Here is a 24,402-nt window from a genome sequence, read left to right as displayed (position 1 = left end):
GGGATACTTCCACTTGCTCAGATTAAGAACTTGATGGGACATAGCTTCAAATTGAGAAAGGACAGTTTTAGAAAAGATGTGTGGAAGTTTGCCTTTAGCCAGTGGGTAGTTGATTGCTGGAACAGATTTCCATCTGTTGTTGTGGAAGTTGATAGCTTAAATAAATTTAGTAAATAAACAAGTTTTTTTTTTTTTTTTTTTTGGCTGATGCTATATAAGCTTGCTTTCTTGCAACATATGCCTCAACTAATGCTAATATTAAAAAAAAAAAGACAGTTGCAGATACACAGGTTAGATTTTTTCATACCTTTCTGCTGAGCCTTTGTATTGTTTTCTCCATCTTTCCAACTAGTTCCTCAATTCCTTCTATTCTTTGTTCTGTGACATCAAAGTCTCTTTCTCTCCAAAATTTTTTCCTTTCTGTATTCTCATCCAAAGACAAGCCACGGTAAGAATAGGATTCATTAACTGCATGTGCCTTTTGCAGCCTATGTGATAAATAGTTTTCTTGATTATTCTGTTCAGTATAACGTTTTGTGCGATAATGAAGCCTAGTTACAGAATTAAATTCTCCTGAGCTGCTGCATTCTGGAAAGATTCAGTAAAGATTAAGTGCCAATTTTTTTCAAGTCAAATACATCCTACAAAAAAACAAATAATGCAAAAGAGTTTAATGAATTTAAACTTAAATATTTAATGCACTGCACTGTGAAGCATAAAGCACAATCATATAGTAAATTTAAAATTTCACTTTAATATCACATAAAAAAAATGTTTTTTTTTTACGTGATAAAAAAAAAAAAACATTAGTTTGTGCCATTCCATTAATACCAATAACAACTACTAATTTTTATACTAACTGTAGTTCTTTTTATACAAATATTAGTAGCTCATATTTAACTGTAATATAGACTTCCAAGAATGATACCCTAACAGCATACCTTTTTGGTCTCTTATACTTTCAATCCAAAAGAAAATCCCCACCCCCATATACATACAGCTTCAGACTGATGGGTGAGATGTTCCAACAGAAGACAAGGGTGCTTGAGTTAACCATGGGCTAGCATCCTCCAAAATGAGACTTCCATCTGAACACATGCTAACCAATAGGTCCCTGTCAGCCATTATCCATTGTTATATTCTGTTATTTATTTTTTGATCCTATTAATGCTATATATAATTATTGATCCTATTAATACTAAATATAATCCTATTACATACAGCATTTTTACCAGTATCCTGTAGGGACTCCCTCCCAGAGTGGGGCTGAAATGCCAATAATCAAGTATTTTACTAAATTACACAGTGATGTGTTCTTTTGATAGTATTGTTACCCCATTCAACCTACACATTAACAATAACTACTTTCCTTCACACTTAATACAAACTTCATTAAAATGGTGTTCTCATATCAGCAATAACACATTCAAGCACTCACATAGACACAGAAAAACACTAAACTTACCATGGCAACACTCTGTCCAGACATGAAGATTCACTTTTGGAATATTTGAGCACTGTAAAAAGTTTGGATGTTGCATTTGTGGAATTAGAAAGACATCCTTTGTTATCATAGTTATATTATCTCCATTATCACACATTACACCTCCTAATGAACTTAACTTTATTTGAGTCAGCTGGTCTGGAGCAAATACACCAGGATTTTCATACCAGAATCTGAAAAAAAATAATAAATAAATAAAATAAATAAATAAATATATATATATACATACACACACATGTTATTTATAGGGTTTCTGTATTTGTGTATATCAACTCGCCTATCTTGCGACTGGCTGCAAAGTTTAGCTTGTTAGTATAAGCTATGTATATTTATATTTTTGTGTACACGTGTTTTGTAGTTATAGTAAATTGTATAGCAGTTTAGCTAACAGGAGGCGAAATTAGGTAAGTAATTAGGATAGCAATAGACACTCCTGCCCTCGTATTACACTAATAGCCCAGAGTGTGGAAAATTTCTAGTTGCAGGAATGTGAACAGTATATGACTGAAGAATATGAAGTTGATGCTTGGGTTATCCGAGTGAGCAGTTTCCCATCCATGCTAGTAATGCCCTGGACATGGTAGATATGTATATCTGTAAGTAGTTGTATGTCTACAAATATGTAATAATCTTTCATTAACTTTTACTATTTTAATCTTAAACTTGCAGGTAACTGGCTGATATATGTGAAACAGTATCTCTTCGGGATGCCACACCATTTCACTATATGGACTATTTCAGCAAAATGGGCAGTATATATAGACTATTTCAGCAAAATGGGCTATATATATATGGACTATTTCAGCAAAATATCTGAAATAGTCAATATATGCAGCCTATAACATTTGAATAGTATCCTGTACATATACTTGTGTACTGTTGCTAATGAATTTAATTTAGTTTTAAACAAAATTAAATTTTAAGGGTTTTTTTTTTTAACTGTGGCATCTATGTTATGTTACCTTTAATTTTATAAGCAAGATCTATTATTCATTTAACTGGAGCGAAAAAAGAAATTAAATTAAATTTAAAATATTTTTCTGAAAATGCTATACTGCTGGGTAACGGTTTACTGTTAACCAATAGTATCTCTCATATTCTGGAGTTATATTTCATAACTGAATTGGCATGATTGCAACACCGGGGTGCCTACCTGCCCACTGATGAAAGGATAATAAGCCTTGAAATAGTGCTGTCTGGGTGGTGTTATTCTGACAATAAATAACGATAGTCTTCTCCATTGGTGAAGTGTTACTCATTCAAGGTAGCGCAATATCATGGTAACTCGTTGAGAAGGTGGTCACAACATGAGATACAATTAAATCAATGTCTCTCATACTACTGTTGTAGTTCCCTACTATGAACAGAGTATTGTGAAATATCACTGATAGTTCTGTAGTGACTTGATGACAGACTAGCTTATATCTACTGTAGGCATCTATGTCTCCTGATAATTTATATGCATCCCGTGCATTTTTCTTCTCTGACACTAGTCTCATTAATTCATCTGGCATTCATTTAGGCCTAAACCTTGAACAGTATTTTTTAGCTGGAACAAAAAGCCTAGTAGTTTTACTCTCATACTACTGTTGTAGTTCCCTACTATGAACAGAGTATTGTGAAATATCACTGATAGTTCTGTAGTGACTTGATGACAGACTAGCTTATATCTACTGTAGACATCTATGTCTCCTGATAACTTATATGCATCCCGTGCATTTTTCTTCTCTGACACTAGTCTCATTAATTCATCTGGCATTCATTTAGGCCTAAACCTTGAACAGTATTTCTTAGCTGGAACAAAAAGCCTAGTAGTTTTTCGTTAGCTTCCAAGATTACTTCCTTGAATGCTTCCCATTTGGAATTTGCTGTTGGTCCCACTGTATAGAATTTAAAAACATGTCTCAGACCTCCGTAGCCACCTTTACGAGAGCAAAAACTCTTCCCTTTATGGTAGTTACATCTTTGAGTAAATCCCACATCAGCACACTGTCATCACTGCCACCTAGTGGTTCCTTTATCTGCAGGTTCTTAATGCACGAAAAATCACTGCTGATAATCACATCAAGAGTATTACTCCCTCTAGTTGCCTCTCGAACATGGTGTTGTAGAAAACAATCATCCACATAAGCCTTGCTAGTGACCAATTCACAAGTTCCAGTCTACATCTGGGAAGTTAAAATCCCCCATTATAAGACAATCTGATTTACTGGCCCACTATTTCTCTGTACAGTTGTATTCATCAGAATCATTTGGCCTATAAAACACTCTTACTCTCAATTTTGCTTTCCCAGTGCTTATGTCACACCAAACTGACTTAACATTGCACTGCCCATCCATGTCAGCTTGGTGCACTTCCTTAGATTTTATGTTTCTTTACTAACATATAATCTCTCCTCTCTTTTTATCCTTTCTGTACACATTGTATTTCCAAAATTCCAATTCTGCATTCCTTATATCTGGGTGACACCATGTCTCTGATATCCGAACAACACCTGCCTTTGATGTCTTGACCAGCACCTGAAATTCATAAAATTATTTACTATCATTGTTGTACATGTAAGTATACATACACCTGTTGTTAATCTTAGTTACCCTAACACAGCCCATGTATTTACTTGTTTCATGATGACTCCTAGTAGCCTTGGAATTCCGAGCCCCTCACTTTTCAGGCTGCTGCTCATTCCAATAGAAGCACTGCAAGAATCACTTTCACTTCTGACTGCAGCTACTGTTAATCTATTAGTCTGTGAATTCCCCCCAAGCTAGCAGGTTTCCAACCCACCTAACACTATCTTGATAGCATCAGCAAATATTCTTGCACCCTTTCTATTTAAGTGTATCCTATCCCTGTAGAAACAATCTCTTCTGTTAACAAGCACAGACCATGCTGAGAAAAATTCTGCCCCATGAGCCTTGCACAGTCTCTCCAAGCCCGAATTGATTGATAAGGCTTTCATCATATACTCCCTCTTATCGTGTCTGGGCAGAATTGCAGACACTTTCAAATTTAACCCTAACCCTAGACTTTTTTTTTAATAATGACCTGTACGCAGTGGTGAGCTATGGTGGGCTTGCATAAGCCCATTGTTATTTATTTTTTTTGAAAACTTGCGAGCCCATTGTTGAAATGATCATTTATTTTACAAATGAAATCCTGAATTCAATTATTGCACATACAGAGCCAGAACTACGGTGGGGTGAGCAGGGCCCCATCCCCAGCATTTTAATGGCGCAATGGACCAGTTATGTATTTTAAAATTGCTTCATCTTGATTAATTACAGTCTGGCCTGTTTAACAAACTTCTTTATAGTGAATTTTTTTTATTCCTCTTGGTAATTAAATTTAAAATAGTTTCCGTAGAATGAAGAAAATTTCCATATAACAAACAGATTAAGAGAGATTTAACTTTGTACATACTCTTCTCACCTCTGGCCTTTAGGCAATTATAAAGGGCGAATTAAGGGTTAAAGGGATTACTGTTCCATAATTTTAGTAGTGCCCATAAAACAATGCACCCACCTACTGATAAGTCGCACTAGTCAATATGCTTTCCATGCCCAATCAGAAGATTAAGGCGTATTCCTGACACGGATAATAGCCTCTGATCAACCTGTGTTGTGGTTTCCCCCTTCTCCTGAAAGCAGTCATTTGTTTTTCGGAGAAGTGAGTGCATTTCAGTAAATTTCTCTTGTCTAAGTTTACATGGTCACAGTAGCTGAATATCCGAGTAATTCCGACAGTATTCAAAGAACTAGTGACTATAGCGACGTCAAAGGGGTGGGGGAGGGGTAAGAGCAACTAAGATATTAAATAAACTTTCCAAAGATGAAATGTTGGCAGATTTTGAAACTGCATCGAGGCCTTCACTATGAAGGATGAGCACAATATGAGATACAGATGAAATGATGCCTTTCACACTACTATCGTAGTTTTGAAGTGAAACTCTTTAGGCATGCATGTTCCAAAACATAACGGCACCCAGGCAATAATTAAAAAAAAAAAAAAAAAAAACTGTATGCATTATATTACCAATCTCGAAAAAACCAGCACGATTGATTGAGGATGATTGCTAAAGAACTTGAAGTGGAAATTATAAAAGTCGGTCATGTGTTCGGGCCCAGATGGGCAGCTTGTAGCTTGAGGATGACAATTGCAGTTTGGAGGAATTATCCCGCTTTGAATCAGAAGTTAAATATTCTGGATTATTAAACCGACTTAAATCTGAAATTGCTTAACGATTTAGCACTAATGATCGACACCTGCAGGAGCTCTCTTACCTTCCAGAAACTTTACAAAGTTGCAGCATCACTATAGAAAGCATATATATTAATTATTCGAACTATCAATGCTATTGCTAATTTGAAAAATTCTGGACATTATGAAGCTAAAGTTGAGAGCATGTCGAAGCCGAGAGAATTTGAAGGAATCGAAAGTAAGAATACAGTTAAAAAATTACCTCATAACAAGTTATTAATGCATTGTTTTATCCTTAAAGGATCATTTATTAATGCAACAGAGTAATTTTAAATTAAATAAAGAAAATAAATGATATCATTGAGGATGAGGAATTGAAAAAAATTTTAAACATATGGAAGGACCTTCATTTCCATGGCATGAAAATGAATAAAAAATTATAAGTTTTCTAATAAAATATGGAATAAAAATTAATGATTTGTCAAAGACAGTTTATCGTTAAAATCGAGTGAAATTCCCTTTTCAATTAAAAAAGCCAGAAATATCCTTGAAACCATTGCGATTATCAGTGCCGAAAATGAGCGAGCTTTCATTGTAATGAGTAATATTGTAACAATAAAAATAACGTCTTTGACAATTAAACATGTTGCAGATATGATGACCATACATCTAATTTGTATATGGAAAACCACTGCTTCAATTTGATCCGGTTGTTAATGTCAAATGTTTCTTCCATAATCATCGCTCAGTTATTGAGCAAAGCAGATCGACAACAAATATTAATAAAGTAAATTCTATATGGAAATTTTAGAATAAATTTTTCTTGAATATTTGTGTAATAATTTTTTTCATGTAATCTGCGATTTTTGTGTACCTTTTCTAGAACAGTTTGTTTTTTTTATGTAATATTTGTTTTTATATTCTAGAATGTTTTGTGATAGTTTGTTATTTGTGATATGTGAAATATTTTCATGTTATTTTTTTATTTGCAATATTAAAATTTTATCATAAAAAAATGTATCCATTATATTTCTCTAGTTGTAAAAAAAAAAAGAATAAAAAAGTCACATATCTTCCATGCATGCGCGGTAGATGGTTTTATGTGAAACATCCTTTTGTTTTAGATATTTTGATTTGTATATATTTATTATGAAATAAAAAAGCTTTTGTATTGTAAATATTTTATTGATCATTCACAAATTTCTGTAATTTCTGGATGACAAGATACAATGAATTTATGATAACTAAAGTAAGAGACATATACTTGATACTGCAATGTATATAAATGTCTCTGAAAAACAGCATCAATTGAGGTACCCGATCTTTTAGTTTGAAACGACATATGCAGCTGTTCAGGGCACCTAACAATGGAATGTAACAAAAATGCAAGGTGAAAACAGATTGTTGACAAATCTTTGTATTGTTGCAGTCATATGAAACATACTTATATTGTTGCAGTCATATGGCAAATACTTGCAGTCATACTTACTGCAGTAGTAACTGCAGGAAGCATGATTGTGACATCATACTATTCAAAAATTCTAAAAAGTTAAAACTCGAGATATCGTACTGGTCACGAAAAATGCGTCACGAGCTCTAATCATACTACTAGTGAGTGCTCTGCACAGACTAGTGGTGTGAGCATGGGAAGTGCCTCTGGCAAGACGCTGCAGATGGCATAATTTCCATGACTGATCAGATTTACTTGATAGGTACCCCTCCCAAAGGATGTTTCACATCAAAAAGTCGGCAAAAGTGTGAGCCCACTGTTAAAATATTCACAGCTCACCACTGCCTGTACTTGTTAAGTAAGTAAAGTTAGACAAGATCGTCCTATAACAAATCCATGCTGTGACTGCAGTACAATTGAATTTCCTTTGAATATGCTCAAGTTTCCAACCACATGAGGTTGGAAATTTGAGCAGATTCAAAGTCAACTGGATAGATGATAGGGAATGAAATATAGTTTATTTTATTTATTATAATTTTTTTAACCAGTGCAGCATAGCCTAGGGCTTCCTTGCACCATATGGCTAATACTAATACCAATGCAAATTAGTACTGTGGAGATAAGATGTAAAAAATACTGAAATAAATAATAATTTGTGCAAACAATTAAGTCATATTTTTGCATGCATAAAAACAGACAGTTTTATGATAGTATTGGAGGATAGTTACATAAATTAAATGAAATGGAGAACTACTTGTAAATTGGCCATGAAGGATATGCAAATTATATTTTTAGCTCTGTAATAAAGAATATATTCCCAGATAAGCTGTTACCTTCTTTATAGTATATTTTATCTATTACAATTTTTCAGTTTTTGCCAATGGTATACTTGAATTTTCCGTATAGAAATGGAGCATTAAGTTTAAGATAAACAAAACAGCAGTGTGAAATGTAGCATTTATTAGTTACACAGTTGACATTTAATAAATTTCAAAATAAATATCACTTGTTTGAAATGATATTTAATTGCTACTTCAATTTTGAGTGACAGCCAGGTTGATGACATATCTGGTGTCAGAAGATTGAAGAAAAATAGTAATATAAAAATAAAATGATTGATGTAGGTTTTATATCACTCCTATATCTATGGGCTTCCTTGTTAACAGATTTGATTATGCCATTTTCTGTTTTGAAGATCAGGACAATGAGAAAACATGGCGACGGCTTTACATTCTTTAAATTTGAACTTTTGGTGAACTTATTGAGATCTTGAAAGAAGCTTTGAATACTATCAGCTCAAGGTTCCATGTGAAGAGAATGCCTGCAGTTCCCTGCAGTTCTTGGATGTAAAAGAAATTTAAAAAAATCTGAAATAGAATTCTCTCACCTAAAGATCAATAAAGTCTAATACTGTATATCCTTGATTGAGATGGGTCTGCTGTAACTTATACAGTGGAACTGAGATTTGAGGGATTGTTGAAAAACAGCTTTTGCTTCCTCTGTGGTTTAAACAGTAATTGGTTCCTAGCAACTAAGTTGAAAGTCCAGATTAGAATTCTTTTGGTTAGCATGGATAACTCTGTCACCTCTGTTTGCTAAAACTTTCATAGGATCATTTAGAACAGCATTTTTGAATGGCAGAAAACATCAAACTAAGTTATGAATTCAGTATGTTGGTAGCATTCTGGTCATATGGGACCACAGATGGTCTTCAATACCCCAACAATTTTTACCAAAAGATCAAATTTAAAATGGAGTCAGAAGTAAACTGATCATTACCTTTTCTTGACATCATCTCCAAAACAAAAAAATGGCATAAACAAATCTACCTATAGGAATCCCACAGATACAGGTGTAATTTTAAACTTTCATTCATACCCCTAAAAGTGTATAAAGGAGAATACCTCTAAAACAAGTTGAGAATTACCTGTCACCACTTCTAACTCTTCTGAATTGATCAATAAGGATGCACTGAAAAGTTGGTCCAACTTTTGCTCCATCTACTGGATCCTCACTTACACCTCCAACCCAAACATCCACATTATCTACAGGAATAAACAGCTGCAAGTTAAAAAGGAGGTAAAATAGCTTTTAATTCTATTAGCAACTATCAATAACAATTTTGATTGTTATTGATAATTGCACATTTAGCAATATCAATCAAAATTACAGGAGTGCTTTTTTTATTCATAGGTTCCAAGTTCTGCACTATTGCAAGCAGGGTATTTTGGGAAAACATGGATAAACCCAGCCTATGGATGTCCTTAGTTCCCAGTGCAAAACAGGAAGATTTTCATGGAAAAGAAATTAGGCTATCCTGTCCATTTATGTTTTTTCAGCCAACAAACGATTTTAAACTGCAACAAATACTACAATGATCATAGTAATTGTAGTTCTTTATAGTCGGTCGCAGTTCATTGGCTTATAGCATATTTCTGTTTTTCCCAAAGCTTATGTCACACAAGACTGACTAAATATTGCAATGACCACTTGTGTCTATTAGTTATACCATTTGAGAATCTATGTGCTTCTCAACCAAAGTCCTCCTGCCATGTCTGTCTTTTTTTTTTTTTTTTTGTTGTACAACTTGCATTCACCATATTCAAATTTTGCATCTCTCAATAGAGCATATTCCTATACCAACAAGTACCTAACTACTGATTACTTTCAAACAAATGGCATCATCAAAAGGCTAGTCTACTATCTATTTAAAAAAAAAAAAAAAAAAAAAAATTCTTGTTCATACTCTAGTATGGCCAACCAGGTCAGAGGAGTTGACAATAAATCATGAATACAACTGTTAATTGTATTTAGCAGTCATGGGCTTGAACCATAGCCCACTCAAAGAGCGTGGGCTACTGTGCGCCCTCGCTCGCTCTCTCTCTCTCTCTCTCTCTCTCCTCTGACCGCTTGACTACGTCATGCCTGATTTAAAAGATAAAACACTGCTAATTAACATATAGGTGGACATCATATTTCTGAATGCTTTTCCATATATACAAATTTGTATATTAACTAAGCTAAGCCATATAATTTTAGTTATATTAAATATCCTGGTGGATGACTTTGCCTTTCCTTGCAGAAAATTATTGCATATATTTTTATGAATGTAACTCGTTCAGAGAAGTTTGTTTGTTTGTTTGTTATTTGGTTTTTAGGAGCATTAGCAACTAAGGCCATATTGCTCCGGGAATATGCGGTGGTCATTCCCTTGACCTTTCCGCATCCTCCGTATTTGGTGGTGACGGGGTTCAGAGAAGTGGATTATCTCCATTTCTCTGACCACAAGTGACATCATAAAACTATAACATCATTTTTCTTAAAAACTACACTGTTCTTATAAAAACTTCTAAGAAAATTTCTGATTCTTTATTTGAAATAATTTGTTTCAAGGAATACAATATAGAATTTATGACAATTCTGAATCACTGTACATACTAGCAGAATGAAAAAAAAAATGCAAAACAAAATTTGTTCTTCACAATCTACACAGTTCACAGGCAAAAGTTCAGCTATCAAGAATTTGAATTAGAGCAAAAAAAAAAAAAAAAAACATTATCGAAATTCATAAAATAAATTTCTTTCAAGTGGACAATAAATCATGTTGATCACATATCCAGTTCAAGAGTTAAAGGGTCTTCAAACCCATGAGTAATTTGGGAATAGTTATTTTAGGGATTTTTTACTTTTATTAGCATGCTTCAAGCACCAAAGCAGCTAAGGCCATGAAGAGCCAGTATATCATAATAGCATTAGCAAAGGCACATGATCCAAGAAAGCAAGCTTATATAGCATCAGCCAAACCCCCCCCCTCCCTTATTTCACCCATCCACTGGCTCCAAATGTTTGTTAAGTTCTGCCTTGAATCTATTTAAGCTATCAACTTCTACAACGACAGATAGAAGTTTGTTCCAGCTACCAACCACCCGCTAGCTAAAGGCAAACTTCCGCACATCTATCCTACAACTGTCTTTCTTCAATTTGAATTTATGCCCTCTCAGGCGATTATTCTGAGTAAGAGGAAGAATCCCATCAGCACTGAGGATGCTCAAACCATTCAAGGCTTTATACACCTCAATTGGATCACCTTGCAGGTTCCTAGACACTGTAATTTGAAAAAGTTAAGCCTTTCTTCGTAAGAGCAACCCTTTGTTCCATTCAAATCTTGTTACCCTTCTCTGTATTCATTCCAACAGCTTGACATCCTTCTTAAAACGAGGCCTCCAGACCTGTATACAGTACTCAAGGTGTGGTCTGACCATTGCCTTATACAAGGGGATAATCACCTCCTTATCTCTGGTAGAAAAATTGCTGTATATCATTGACAAGACACTATGAGCTACTCTTGCAGACCATCTGCACTGCTCAGAAAACTTCATATCTGCCTGCACAATTACCCCCAGGTCCTTTTCATTCTCTACTACTGTCAGTGTGGTACCACAGAGTTGATATGTTACTCTGAGATTACTGCTTCCCATATGTAGTACTTTACATTTGTCAATGTTAAACTTCATTTGCCACTTCTCAGCCCATCTGCTCAACTTTTCTAGTTCCTGTTGCAGCTAGTTCATTAGTGTCATTAACAACCCTGCCAATCTTTGTATCATTTGCAAACTTGGACATTAAGCCTGATATACCATCATCAATATGATTTATAAATACAGAAAACAACAATGGACCCAACACTAAACTCTGAGGGACTACACTAATAATGTTAGTCCACGAAGAGCAGTGTCCATTGATTACCACTCTGTCTTCTCCCACTCAACCATCCCTTTATCCATAGCAGCAATTTGCCTCCAATGCCACACTGCTCCAATTCGTGCAGCAGTCTTTCACGTGCAACAGTATCAAAGGCTTTTCTAAGATCCAAATATATGATATCAAAGTTCTTTGATCCAGTTCCTTTGTGACTACATCATAGTATCCAATCAAATTAGTCAGACAAGACTTCCCCTTAACAAACCCATGCTGTGTCCGAGCTATAACTGAAGTCTTGTCTAGACTTCATGTTAAACTTCATGTTAAATACTGCCTCCATTAATTTCCCTGGAACAGAAGTTAAACTAACAGGTCTGTAATTACCTGTCTCCCTTTGATCCTCCTTTGTGGATTGGGGTCACATTTGAATACATTGAATCTGTATTCTTTAGTCTGTCTGCCTGTTTTCTGGATGAAAATCCATAGTTCCCCAGAGGTTAAAAACCATTCACCTCTCTCTCTCTCTCTCTCTTCTGAAATGGACTAACTTGCTCAAAGTATAGAAAAATAACCTTAAAGTATACAAAATAACCCCCATAAAAAAATCCCTCCCATCACAGGATTAGAACCCAGGCCTTTTCCATTTGTTTTGGAAGGACAATAATCAAGCATTTACTAACCATCACAACAGATCTTTAAATAATAAAGAAATATTAGTTACTTTTTTGGAAATCAAATGATCGCCAGTACGGATTCTGTCAGTGTTGATCCGCTGGTGATATTCTGGTTATGTTACCCATCTATGGTCAAATTTAATGGAAAAGTTCTCAAGCAGTTGCTCTTCACATTTCAAAGGCTTTTGATTGTGTTTGGCATAAAGGTCTTTTAGCCCCCAGTAGCTTAAATGAATTCAAAGAAGAACTGGACAAACTTTGGAGCAAATTGATGGGTGAAATGGGAAGTTTTTTTTTTTTTTTTTTTGGTTAATGCTGTATGAGCTTCTATCTTATGGTTTGCCAATACTGTTTTTTGTAATTGAATATCCAGTTTTCTCTCTGACTGCTCACCATGGGTAATGGGTAGATGACACTCTGTCGTCTAACTTCTCCACTAATGCTGGTGTTCTACAAGGTTCAGTTCTTTCAATCACATCACTCTTTTCCTCTTGTATATTAATGATCCTTTTTCTGTTGACCAGAAATCCTATCCATAGTTTTGCTGATGATAGTACATTGTCTTCCAGTTTAAGACAATGCACAAACAGCTTCAACTTCACAAATATCCACTACCAATTTCTTAAATACTGATCTCCAAGTAATTCTCCAGCAGGGAAAAGATAACATAATTAATTTCAATCCTTCTAAAACTCAGCCGTCTTATATCTTGCAAAAAGGATTCTTCTGCTCCTATGCTTGTCTTCGATGATACTGATTTCTAGGCAAGATCATATATCTCTATTGGGGATTACTCTGACTTCTAATCAATCAATCACTCTCTCTGCATAAGCACATTACAAATATTGCTTCCTCTGCATCTAAAAATCTGGGCTTCTCTTTCACTCTCAGTGTTACTTTTCTTCAAACAGCTGTTCACTCTGTACAAATTGCAAATCTGTTCTACCATGGAATATTGTTCCAACATCTGGGGGGACAATATTCCCCAAAACCTCTCTCAGGCTTCAAGATTCCATTGAAAAGAGGGCAATTATGTTAATTAAGGACTCATCTCTGACAAAGTCTCTTCATTCTCTGTCTCATAAACATTCTGTTTCTGCTGCATGCCTATTCTATAGATACTTTCATGGGCACTGTTCTTCTGAATTGTTTTCTATAATTCCCACTCTCTCTCTCTATCTCTCTCTCTCTCTTGCAAACCAGTCCGAACATGTGCCACATCCAGTCAACATCCTTTTACCATCCAACTTCAAACTCACAGAACCAACTTTTCTCCTTCCTTATTCATCCAACTTTCGTTTTTTGGAACAACCTTCCTTCATATATATTTCGTGAAAATTACAATCTACAAAAATTAATGCTAATGTCAACAACTTATTTTATCTTCTCGACCTTCAACCCTTGCACAGTAATAAGTACTACAGGTTCTAATATGTTTCGTCTTTGGGGTTCTCATAAAAATAAAAAGTTTTGGTTTAAGTACTGTTTGTGCATTTTATGTCTGAGTGATGATTTTAACTTACCATATAGGTAGTTTAAACCTCTCTCTCTCTCTCTCTCTCTCTCTCTCTCTCTCTCTCTCTCTCTCGTCTCAAAGAGAGTGAGTGCTAGAATAATTCATACTATATCTGGTGGTTTTGAACAACTTGAAAATGAACATTAAAAACTGCTCATTGTAAATATAGTGTACATATGATTCCATAATTTTTTGAGGTAAGCTTTCCAGCTTTCTTCTATTTTATTGAACATGTACTCTATATTTTATTACATAAATTATATGTTTCTGCTACATTTAATATTGTTAAAAAGTGAAATGATGCCATAAAAATCAGCCAGAAACAGTTGTCATGCCAACCAGTTAAAATTATATACATTACACTCTATGGATAAATCTCTCTCGCACTTAACACTGATTCACTTAGTGCTCTATTTTTACAGCCCGAATTAAGAGTGCTAAGCGGACGATGCCTATATATGGTTGTGGATTTTTAGGTGCATCAGCAAATTAGGCCATATTGCGCCAAATCCACCCTATCATGGAATATTATTCCTACATCTGGGGAAGTGTCCGCATAACCCTTTTTTAGGTTTCTAGACTCCGTTCAAAAGATGGCAGTTGGGTTAATTAATGACCCATCTCTTGCAAGGTCTCTCCACTCTGTCTCATACATGTTCCATTTCTTCTGCATGTGTTTTCCATGGGCACTTTTTTCTAAATTGGTCTGTAATCCCCCCTTTCACTGCAAAACCAGTCCAAACACATGCCACAACCAGTTAAATCTGTTTATTGTCCTACTTCAAATTCAGAGCCAACTATTCTTCTTCCTCATTTATCTCTTCAACTTCCATTTTGAGGAACAACCCCCCCAAATATTTCTTGAAAATTACAATCTACAGAAATTCAAGTCTAATGTCAACAAGTATCTTTCATCTTCTCAACCTTCCAACCATGTATGGTACTAAGTACAAAATAGGTTCTAATACCTCTTGTGTTTGGGGTTCTTATTAAAAAAAATAAAAAATAAAAAATTAGATCACATTATGCTATTTGTGCATTATGTCCATCTAAGAGTGTGTATGTTAATAGACCAACCTGCATTTCTCCAGATGAGTGACAAGTAGCAAACCACCACTATACTGTCATGGAGGACATTATGCATATGTCTTTAGATAGATTATAGGGATTACAGTTGGTTTAAACCTAAATTTCAATGGGAATTAATTACACATTCTTAAATTCCAGATTGTACAACTTTAATGTTTTAATTATTCCATTTTTTGTCCTTCAAATATCATTTAAAGGGAAAAAAATGGATTTCTATTTAAAATAAAAATTCTGGTATCTTAAAACTAAAGTTTCAAATTAAATTCACCTGCTACATAAAATAAAATGCATTGCAATTAAGGTAGCAAGTTTCAGTTTTTGTAATTCTGTATGAATTCCAAGGCATCATGTATCTCCGCTGAATTTTTGGCTGTAAAGTATATAATAAAATTTTCAAGGAAACAGTAGTTTACATTATTTGGAAGGAAAAAATACATAAAATTTATAGTTGTTGTTATTTGGTTTTTAGGAGCATTAGCAACTAATGCCATATTGCTCCGGGCATATGCAGTGGTCATTTCGTGACCTTTCCACATCCTCTGTATTTGGTGGTCACGGGCTCAAACCCCGGTCTGATCAAGAAGCATGTGCTATGCACTGCTGCTCCTGCCCACCTGGCTACAGAGGCACCTAAAATTTATAGCAAGCATTATGTTCTAGTATTATGTTCAAAAGAAGTACCTCATTAAAAATATACATTAGCAAAATTATATAGCAAGTGAATTTAAATTTTAGAGACAATTAGAGGTTTCCAATTTATTAGGGTTCTTCCCTAATAAATTCTTCCAGTTGAAAAGTGAAGAAAAGTTATACTGATGGTGCTTACAGAAACAGCTCACCTGGGTGCCCATACAGTTCCTGTAATTTTTCACGCAAGACTGAGCTTTTTATTTCCTTCCTGAAGTCACTAAATGTTTCAGCCACTGACAGGTTACAAAAGTAACGCCATTCATTATAGCTAGGAAGTGCATGATCTCTACCTCTCTGAACATTTAACGATGCCAGATCTTGTGCAACTAAATGTGCAGGCTGAATGAAAAAATAAATAAAATAAAAAATATATATCAAACATTAATTATAGGAATTGCCCTTCAAACATTTTTAGACACATTGGTGACTTAGACCATATTGTGCTATTATGATAATGTTTGTAAAAGTGTGTGTGTGTGTGTTCACAAGGTGAGCTGCATATTGTGCAGACTAAAAAACCTGGAAATAACTCATGGGAGGCCCTGAGTGAAGAAGACTTTTGAAGTTCCTCCAGTCTATGACAGGATTCAAACTCAGACTTCTCCAAATAAGTAACAAATGGAAAAGCTACTATCATGGGGGAGGGAGAGAATGTCTTATTCAGGTTATTAAAATGGAAAATCATTAATATGAAACTACTATATAAAATTAATATATTAAAAAATATAAAAATAACAATTAAGTTAAGCTTGGAGACAGTCAGTCCAGAGAATTCAAGCCAAAAAAGTACAAACTTTTCTCAACCTACATGCAAAACTTCAGGATCATAGTTGGGAAGAGAGCCTTTATATTGGAACTTATAAAATACTGGTAGGAAATCCCAAAAGCACCCAATACTAAGCTGAGCTTGATATATTCAACTTTTTCAAAAGCACTTCTGAAAGGTTGTTCTTAATCTTCACTGTTTTCACAGTCATCAAATACTCCTTTTGTTTCATCCATTCTTAAAAAAGTGCCTCACGATTGCACTTGGCTTATGGTAAAGGTAAACTGCAGCCATTATCAATTTTCATTATCAATTATCATTATCAATTTGCAGGATGGAAACCTCTTCAATGATCCATGTTGAGGGAAATAGACCATAATCTGCCATGTTGGTCAGGTGCAGGTTGGCAAATCGACCGTATTTAGCAGTCGGGGCTTGAACTCTGACTGCTAAATACGCAAAGGCATGTGCTACTGCACTTCCACTCCTCACCATTCGGCTATGGAAGCAACTTGGCTAATGGAAATGACTCTAAATGAGCTTCCAAAATAGAAAATAAGAATGTTTGATCAGCAAGCTGTCAACTAGTGAATTTTTTATGTTACATGTCTGAAATTTCATGCATAATAAATAGCTAAATGTATCAACTTAGTTCGCTTTTAATTCATTTAACAATTGCAAAGAGAAAGACTGCCTACCTCGGGCATATTATAAGAGGCCTACAGTATGACCTGCAGAGACTAATCCTGCAAGGGAAGATTAAAGGCAAAAGAGTAAAAGGAAGACCAAGAAAAAAGTGGCTTAATAATATCAAAGAATGGACAGGGGGGGTCTTACGACACAAGAACTATTTCACAAAGCAAGAGACAGAGTTGGCTGGAAAATATTGGTCTCCAACGTTCAAATTGAACATGGAACCTGAAGAAGAATTCATTTAAATGTAAATTTAGCAACTTGTGTTTAATGTTATTATTGTAATTTTGCACCCTTATTCTGCGATACAAATTCCTTTGCTAATGGAAATGTACCCTCTGCACAGCTAATAAGATATTGATTATTATCATATTTTTGTATTTTAAATTTAAACATAATTTGGAATAAAAAGTTACTTTTTTTTTTAAATCTGTTTACCGAGTTCAAAATTCTTTTTGTCATATCTGAATTAATTCTAAGTATCTATAGGAAATTTTTAGTCAATTTTCACTCTTCATCAAAATATAACAACAAAATATTTATGTCTAAATGAAAACAGAGGCTGTTTTAACTGTATGAATATTAATTATCTATCATGTGTTCACAATTTAAATTTACATACTTTGGGTTTTTTGGTCTGGAAACAAGCAAAGCAACTATTGAATGGGTTGACAGTGAGCACAATTGTGGTCCTGAATGTAAGGATTCTCCCCTAAAGAATCCATCCATCCAATGTATTCTAGCAAAAAATGTTGCTAAGAATAAAACTACATGCCTACATACATCAAATCTACAAAGATTCAATGTATATAAACATGAGGGGTTGACTATTGCTGAAATGTGGCAATTTTAAGTGTTTTCTCCCATTAAAAATAGGCTTTATCCAACCAAAATATGTTTAACAACCAGGTCTCTATATATGCAATGTAATACTGTTCAAAAACATCCAGAAACCCTGGGATTTAGAAAGAATTAACCATTTCCCCCAGCCATGCATCAAGAGAACAGGTATAAAAGTAACTGCATTTATGCTAGAAGTAAGAAAGTCAAAAAAATGTAGTAGATTGGTTGAAATAATTGGCCTAGCAACTTCCAACAGGGAATCATCATCATCTGTAAAACTGCAAATCCTAGATCAACTGTGGATAGCATAATTACCAACTGGAAATATCATGGTATTACTACAGCCTATAAATATTTAGGCAGCCTGCAGAAAATTGACAGAAAGAGACTGGAGGGCATGCCTCAGGAAAGTGGTATGTAGATCTCATCAATCTTTATAAAAATTCTGTTAACCAGGAGTTTAATGGGAGTCATTGGTTAGTACAAGGATGATAAGTAGGGAGCTGCATGGTATTGGATTTCATGGAGGAACTGTGGTGCACAAACCAAACATCACATCACGCAATGCATAGCATTGACTCATAGGTACACAGATCTATCATAATTTGTCCCTGGAAAATTGGAAAGCTGCGTCGTGGAGAAATGAATCATTAAAAATCAACTGAATTTTAATAATTCAGCTGATTTTTAATTTTTCCGATTTGAGAAAAAGGTGTGCACCTTTAATGGAAATGTTTTTAAATTTTAATTTTGATCTTTATTCTATATTTTGGTCTCCCGACGTTAATGTGGAGAATTGCAGGAGCTTGTGCATATTATGAGTCTTTATGCTAGTTATTAATTAATTAGCTTCATTCAACCAAAATTAATATATCTGCAATAAAAAAATCCCATGGGCTCACATCTGGTGAGTTTGGGCTTGGCACACCAAGGATCCTGAGCTGATATCATCATCCTTCTCTTTCTTGGTGATTCCCTTCTACTTCTCTGCCCCCCCCCTCACTCTCTCTCTCTCTCTCTCTCTCTCTCTCTCTCTCTCTCTCTCTCTCTCTCTCTCTCTCTCAGGGTAACTTGGGGAAATTTTTTATTTTTTTTTTGGCTGGTGCAGCATAAGCCTCAGGCTTCCTTGCACCATATAGCTAATAATAATAATAATAATTTGCTTCCAACGCATGGCTCACAAGCGGGACGCTCTTCCCCGAGACTGAAGGATTCATGCTGGCCATCCAAGACCAGGTAATCAACACCAGAAACTGTAGAAAATACATCGCAAAGGAGCCCGGAATGTCAGATGACATGGCGACGATGCCATCTGGCCTTAGAAATGATCCAACACATCACCGCAGGTTGCAAGGTGATCACCCAGACTGAATACACTCATAGACATGACCAGGTAGCCAGGATAATACATCAGAAGCTAGCGAGGGAATACCAGTTGACCAAAGAAAGTGTACCATAATACAAGTACGAACCCTAGGCAGTACTAGAGACCCGAACCCACAAGCTGTACTGGGACCGCACCATAATAACGGATAAGACCATCCCCCACAACAGACCAGACATAACCCTTGTGGACAAGATGGAAAAGGCTACTTATCTAATTGACATAGCGGTGCCCAACACTAGCAATGTCCAGAAAACCCATGAAGAAAAAATTAGGAAGTACATGAACCCGAGTCATGAAGTCAAGGAGATGTGGCATATGCAAGAAGTATTGACCATCCCGATCATCGTGTCAACCACCGGTATGGTGCCAAAGACTTTACATAGCAGCCTAGCAGCAATAGATCTCCCAGAGAACACCTACAAGGAACTTCAGAAAGTCGCAATCCTGAGCACCTATAGAATAGTCAGAGATTTCCTCGACCAACAGTAACACCAGACATTACAACCACCCTGTGTACTTGGTAGCAGTACCTGTCATGGAGTGGAATCCCCCAATCAGGTTTTGGTTTGGTTTGGTTTTTTTTTTTTAGGAGCATTAGCAACTAAGGCCATATTGCTCCGGAATATGCGGTGGTCATTCCCTGACCTTTCCGCATCCTCCATATTTGGTGGTGACGGGCTCGAACCCCGGTCTAATCAAGAAGCGTGTGGTACGTACTGCTGCTCCTTCCCACCTGGCTACGGAGGCGCCCCCCAATCAGGGAGAAATAATATAAGAGCAACAATAATAATAATAATAATAATAATAATAAACATGGTTTGCAATCTGATGGCCATATTTGCATCTCTGGCAGATGCTCACAGAACATTATTTAAATGCAATCTGATGGTCATGTTTGCATCTATAGCAGATGCTCACAGAACATTAATTATCCAAGTTTTTTGTCCTCACTATGAAGTTTGGCAGATGTTCTGTCACAGTCTGGGGTGCTTTCTGGTTTTCACTCAGCACATTGGTCTTCATTCCTGAAACAATGATTGCCATGCAGTGCACTGACGAGTCTGCTCTTCCTATGCTGTGGTAGCACCCCCCTATTTTGTTTCAGTATGACAATGTAGCCAGGACATACCACACAACTTGCAGTGACTTGGTTTGAAGAGGTGCAAAATCTTTATGGGCTTACCCAGAGCCCCGACCCTAACACTATTGAACATCATTTCAGATGAACTGGAATGTCAAGCTTTGGGCCAATCCAACAACACTCACAATGATGAGCTGATTAACTACTGTGCTGAAAGAGGAAGGGACCAAAATATTGCCTTCTAGTTATCAAAGAATTGGTTTGGAATCTACTGAGAAGGATACAGTGTATAATTAAGGCCAAAAATGGGCTAACAGTTATTAAATGCTGTATCAAAAAAAAAAAAAGGTTCTTTGAAACATGCAACTATCCAGTTACTTTTGGCAATATAATATATATTATATAAATATTTATAAACAAGAGAAATATGGCTTTATTAAGTGTTTTTTTTAATATCACTGACCTTGAAGAGGTGTTCTGTGAGCTCAGAGTTTAAAAGCTGGTCTGGCTGTCTCACTTTGGCAGCACCATAAAAGAGACCTCTCATCAGGGGATCAATACCTCCCTCTTCAAGAAGACGAAAAGGTGAAAAAAATGCTTTCCTGAGAGGAATATTACCATGTCTTATTGGCTGGAATGTTGCATTTAGACGTAACAGCTCTGGATTTATCAATGTATGGCCAAATCTGAGAGCAGCAGTGGCAAAAACATTTGACACAGAAGGGTTAACAGAAGGATCATAACCAGTATAAGGACCAAGAATTTCTATTCCCTTAGGTCCTAGGATTTTAGGCAACCAATGATAATAAGTAATATGCTGCATCATAGCACCTACAATTTTTCTAGCTTCATGATAGAGCATGTCACCATCCCAATGAGGATTAATTTTTCTAAGCTCTGCTGCAATCCTATTATGCTCTCTCATCCAAAGTGTGTGCATAGCAAGAAGTCCTAGTTGCTCATTGGCTCTTATATCTCCAGCCAAGAAACAATCAATACTACTTTCAGAATGGTCCCTTTTACAGTCTATTGGCTGACCATCATTAAATGGCAGTAAAGGCTTTCCTGTTTCCATTAACACTCCAGAGCGGAGAAGTCCATAATTGGGCGATAGAGCTCTGAGGTGAAGAGCAACCTGCTCTGTACTTCCATAGACATTAGAAGCATCAATAAATGATGTTAACTGATTAACTTGTTCCCTAGGCATCACTTGGTTAAAAAATACTGATGTCAGTCCAGATCCACAGATTGAACTGGATCTTGTAAATTCCATGCAACGGTATCTTCTAATTCTTTTATCCTCTGGTGGAACTTCAATGGGAAAACAAGGGGAAGCATATTCACAAGATGTTCTACAATCTACTCCATCAACAAAGCTTTCATGGCTAACGGAAGGCATTGAAAAATCCAAATCATGATCCAGAAACTGACCCCACTGCATTAACATGTGGGAATATTCAGAATCCTGTGAAACAGCATCTGTAGAGATGACATGTGATGATACCAAACGAGCACTTGGCTTAGTAAATCCACTATATGAGTATGATTGCGACCAACCTAAAATAGTAAAACAAATACCATGATAAACTTGTTGATAAAACTTAAACTACAAAGAACTTAGAAAAACTTGATAAATGCATTAAAATAATAATGTGGAATCACAAGGAAGGATGTAGTTGTTGTCAATAAGTTATATGTCAAGCATATGCTCCAAACACTGGAAGTTGTAATATTTTTAAGCAATTTAGATTTTTTTTTTTTTTTAGTTTAAACTTTAATTTAAACAAACATAAATTAGATGTACCAAGAAATGATACAAAACAGTAGGCAACAAATATGTTCAGAGTCCTGTATGACCAGAATGATGATGATGACAAAAAGCTGACAGACCACCTGACAATTTTCTTTCAGAAATAGTTAAAATTTTAACTAGCTTCAGAAGACTCATCCTTCTTCTCCCAGCACTCATACAGACACAATTTAAAATGAAGGTACCTGATAAGGTACTTCAATTCTTGGTATGTTACAGAACAATAAAAAAAAGAGTACAAAGCAAACAAAATACAATTAATAGTAACATACTCAGAAATTTTGTTTGGGGGGGGGGGGTTGTAAGAGTCTGAGGATCTGCTGTAATGCGTAAAGCCAGCTATTTTTCAGTAATTCTAATGGACTTGCAAACTCTGGGGAGGATGTTTGTAAGAGTTTGAGGATCTGCTGGGGGAAAAGGAGAATTCAATTTATTAATATACATTTTTAATTTCATTACAAGAAGCCATTAATTAAATATTTTACCTCTACACAGTGAAATGTATCATTCTGAACCTTTATGATAACTATTCACCAATGGTTTTTATTCAAAGTAAGGTAACTTTCCAGGTCAAAATTATGTGGCATTGCACTTAAGAGCTAGTTATTTTGTCATTTCTCCAATAGACACATCCTTTTAATCCATTTGCTCCCCATACTTCTAATATTGTCAGCCAGTTTCTCTGACATACTGAGATACTTCCTTGTCTCCTATTAACATAGCTATGAGAAGATGGGACTGCAACTTAGAGACATGACTTAACTTTAATAGTCCAAACTATTAAGGGACCAGTTACCACAGGCACAGAGGGATATATCACAAAAGAATATCAGACATATGTATGACTCAATGCCAATAGGCATGATGATTTGCATTGCTGTTGGGAGGGGAAGAGATCATAGTATATATTAATGTTTTGGTTTTCTGAATTAAACAATTATCTTATGTTATGATGTTTGATCATTTCTTGCCTTTAACCTTACCCATTAGTATATTAATGCTCAGATCAATCAAATCTATACTATTAGGGTAGTAAGATTTTTTTTTCTACCAGTGAGCCAACAGGATCATTATTCATTATATTAATATTGCCTGTAGTAGTGTCAGAAAAAGGAGGGTGGAGCACTGAGCACTTGGCCCAGGTATAATAGAGCCAAGGGCATAAATACAAAATTACAGCTATAGGTATCCTATAATGAGCTTAACTTCTGTTCCAGGAAAATTAATGGAGGCACTGGTTAAAGAAGCACTGCAGGATCATTTAGACAAGACTTCAGTTATAGCTCAGACACAGCATGGTTTTGTTAAGGGGAAGTCTTGCCTGACCAACTTGATTGGATACTATGATGCAGTCACAAAAGAACTGGATGCAGGGAATAACTTTGATATTATATACTTGGATCTTAGAAAGGCTTTTGATACTGTTGCACATGGAAGACTGCTACACAAATTGGAGCAGTGTGACATTGGAGGCAAATTGCTGCTATGGATAAAGGGGTGGTTGAGGGGGAGAAGACAGAGAGTGGTAATCAATGGACACTGCTCATCGTGGACTAATGTTATTAGTGGAGTCCCTCAGGGCTCAGTGTTGGGTCCATTATTGTTTTCTGTATTTATAAATGATATTGATGATGGTATATCAACTTAATGTCCAAGTTTGCAGATGATACAAAGGTTGGCAGGGTTGTCAAGGACACTACTGACACTATGCTGCTGCAACAGGATCTGGAAAGGTTGAGCAGATGGGCTGAGAGGTGGCAAATGAAGTTTAACATTGACAAATGTAAAGTACTACACATGGGAAACAGCAACCCCAGAGCAACGTATCAACTCTGTGGTACTACACTGACAGTGGTAGAGAATGAAAGGGACTTGGGGGTGGTTGTGCAGGCAGATATGAAGTTCTCTGAGCAGTGCAGACGGGCTGCAAGGGTAGCTCATGGAGTATTGTCAATGATATACAGGAATTTTTCCAGCAGGGATAAGGAGGTGATTATTCC

At 35.7% G+C, this 24,402-nt stretch overlaps 1 protein-coding gene across 3 annotated transcripts in view; it reads right to left on the bottom strand.

The window, feature by feature from the left end:
• Positions 1 to 24,402, bottom strand: part of Pxn (Peroxidasin) — a 247,354-nt gene that overhangs the window by 20,705 nt on the left and 202,247 nt on the right. For 2 of the 3 annotated variants that reach the window (XM_090371255.1, XM_090371256.1), the window contains 5 exons: positions 21,056 to 22,149; positions 15,972 to 16,161; positions 9,080 to 9,197; positions 1,466 to 1,677; positions 308 to 588 (listed from right to left, as the gene is read on the bottom strand). In XM_090371255.1, the coding sequence (XP_090227381.1) occupies positions 308 to 588; positions 1,466 to 1,677; positions 9,080 to 9,197; positions 15,972 to 16,161; positions 21,056 to 22,149 (1,895 nt within the window). Of the gene's footprint in view, positions 1 to 307; positions 589 to 1,465; positions 1,678 to 9,056; positions 9,198 to 15,971; positions 16,162 to 21,055; positions 22,150 to 24,402 lie in introns of those variants that run through there. The other variant, XM_090371257.1, reaches the window with a different exon arrangement.

The sequence above is a fragment of the Mastigoproctus giganteus genome, chromosome 4 (assembly GCF_048544385.1).
Source record: "Mastigoproctus giganteus isolate SK-2022 chromosome 4, ASM4854438v1, whole genome shotgun sequence".
In the NCBI taxonomy this organism is placed as follows: Eukaryota; Metazoa; Arthropoda; class Arachnida; order Uropygi; family Thelyphonidae; genus Mastigoproctus; species Mastigoproctus giganteus.
This window is presented reverse-complemented; position numbering and strand designations above follow the sequence as displayed.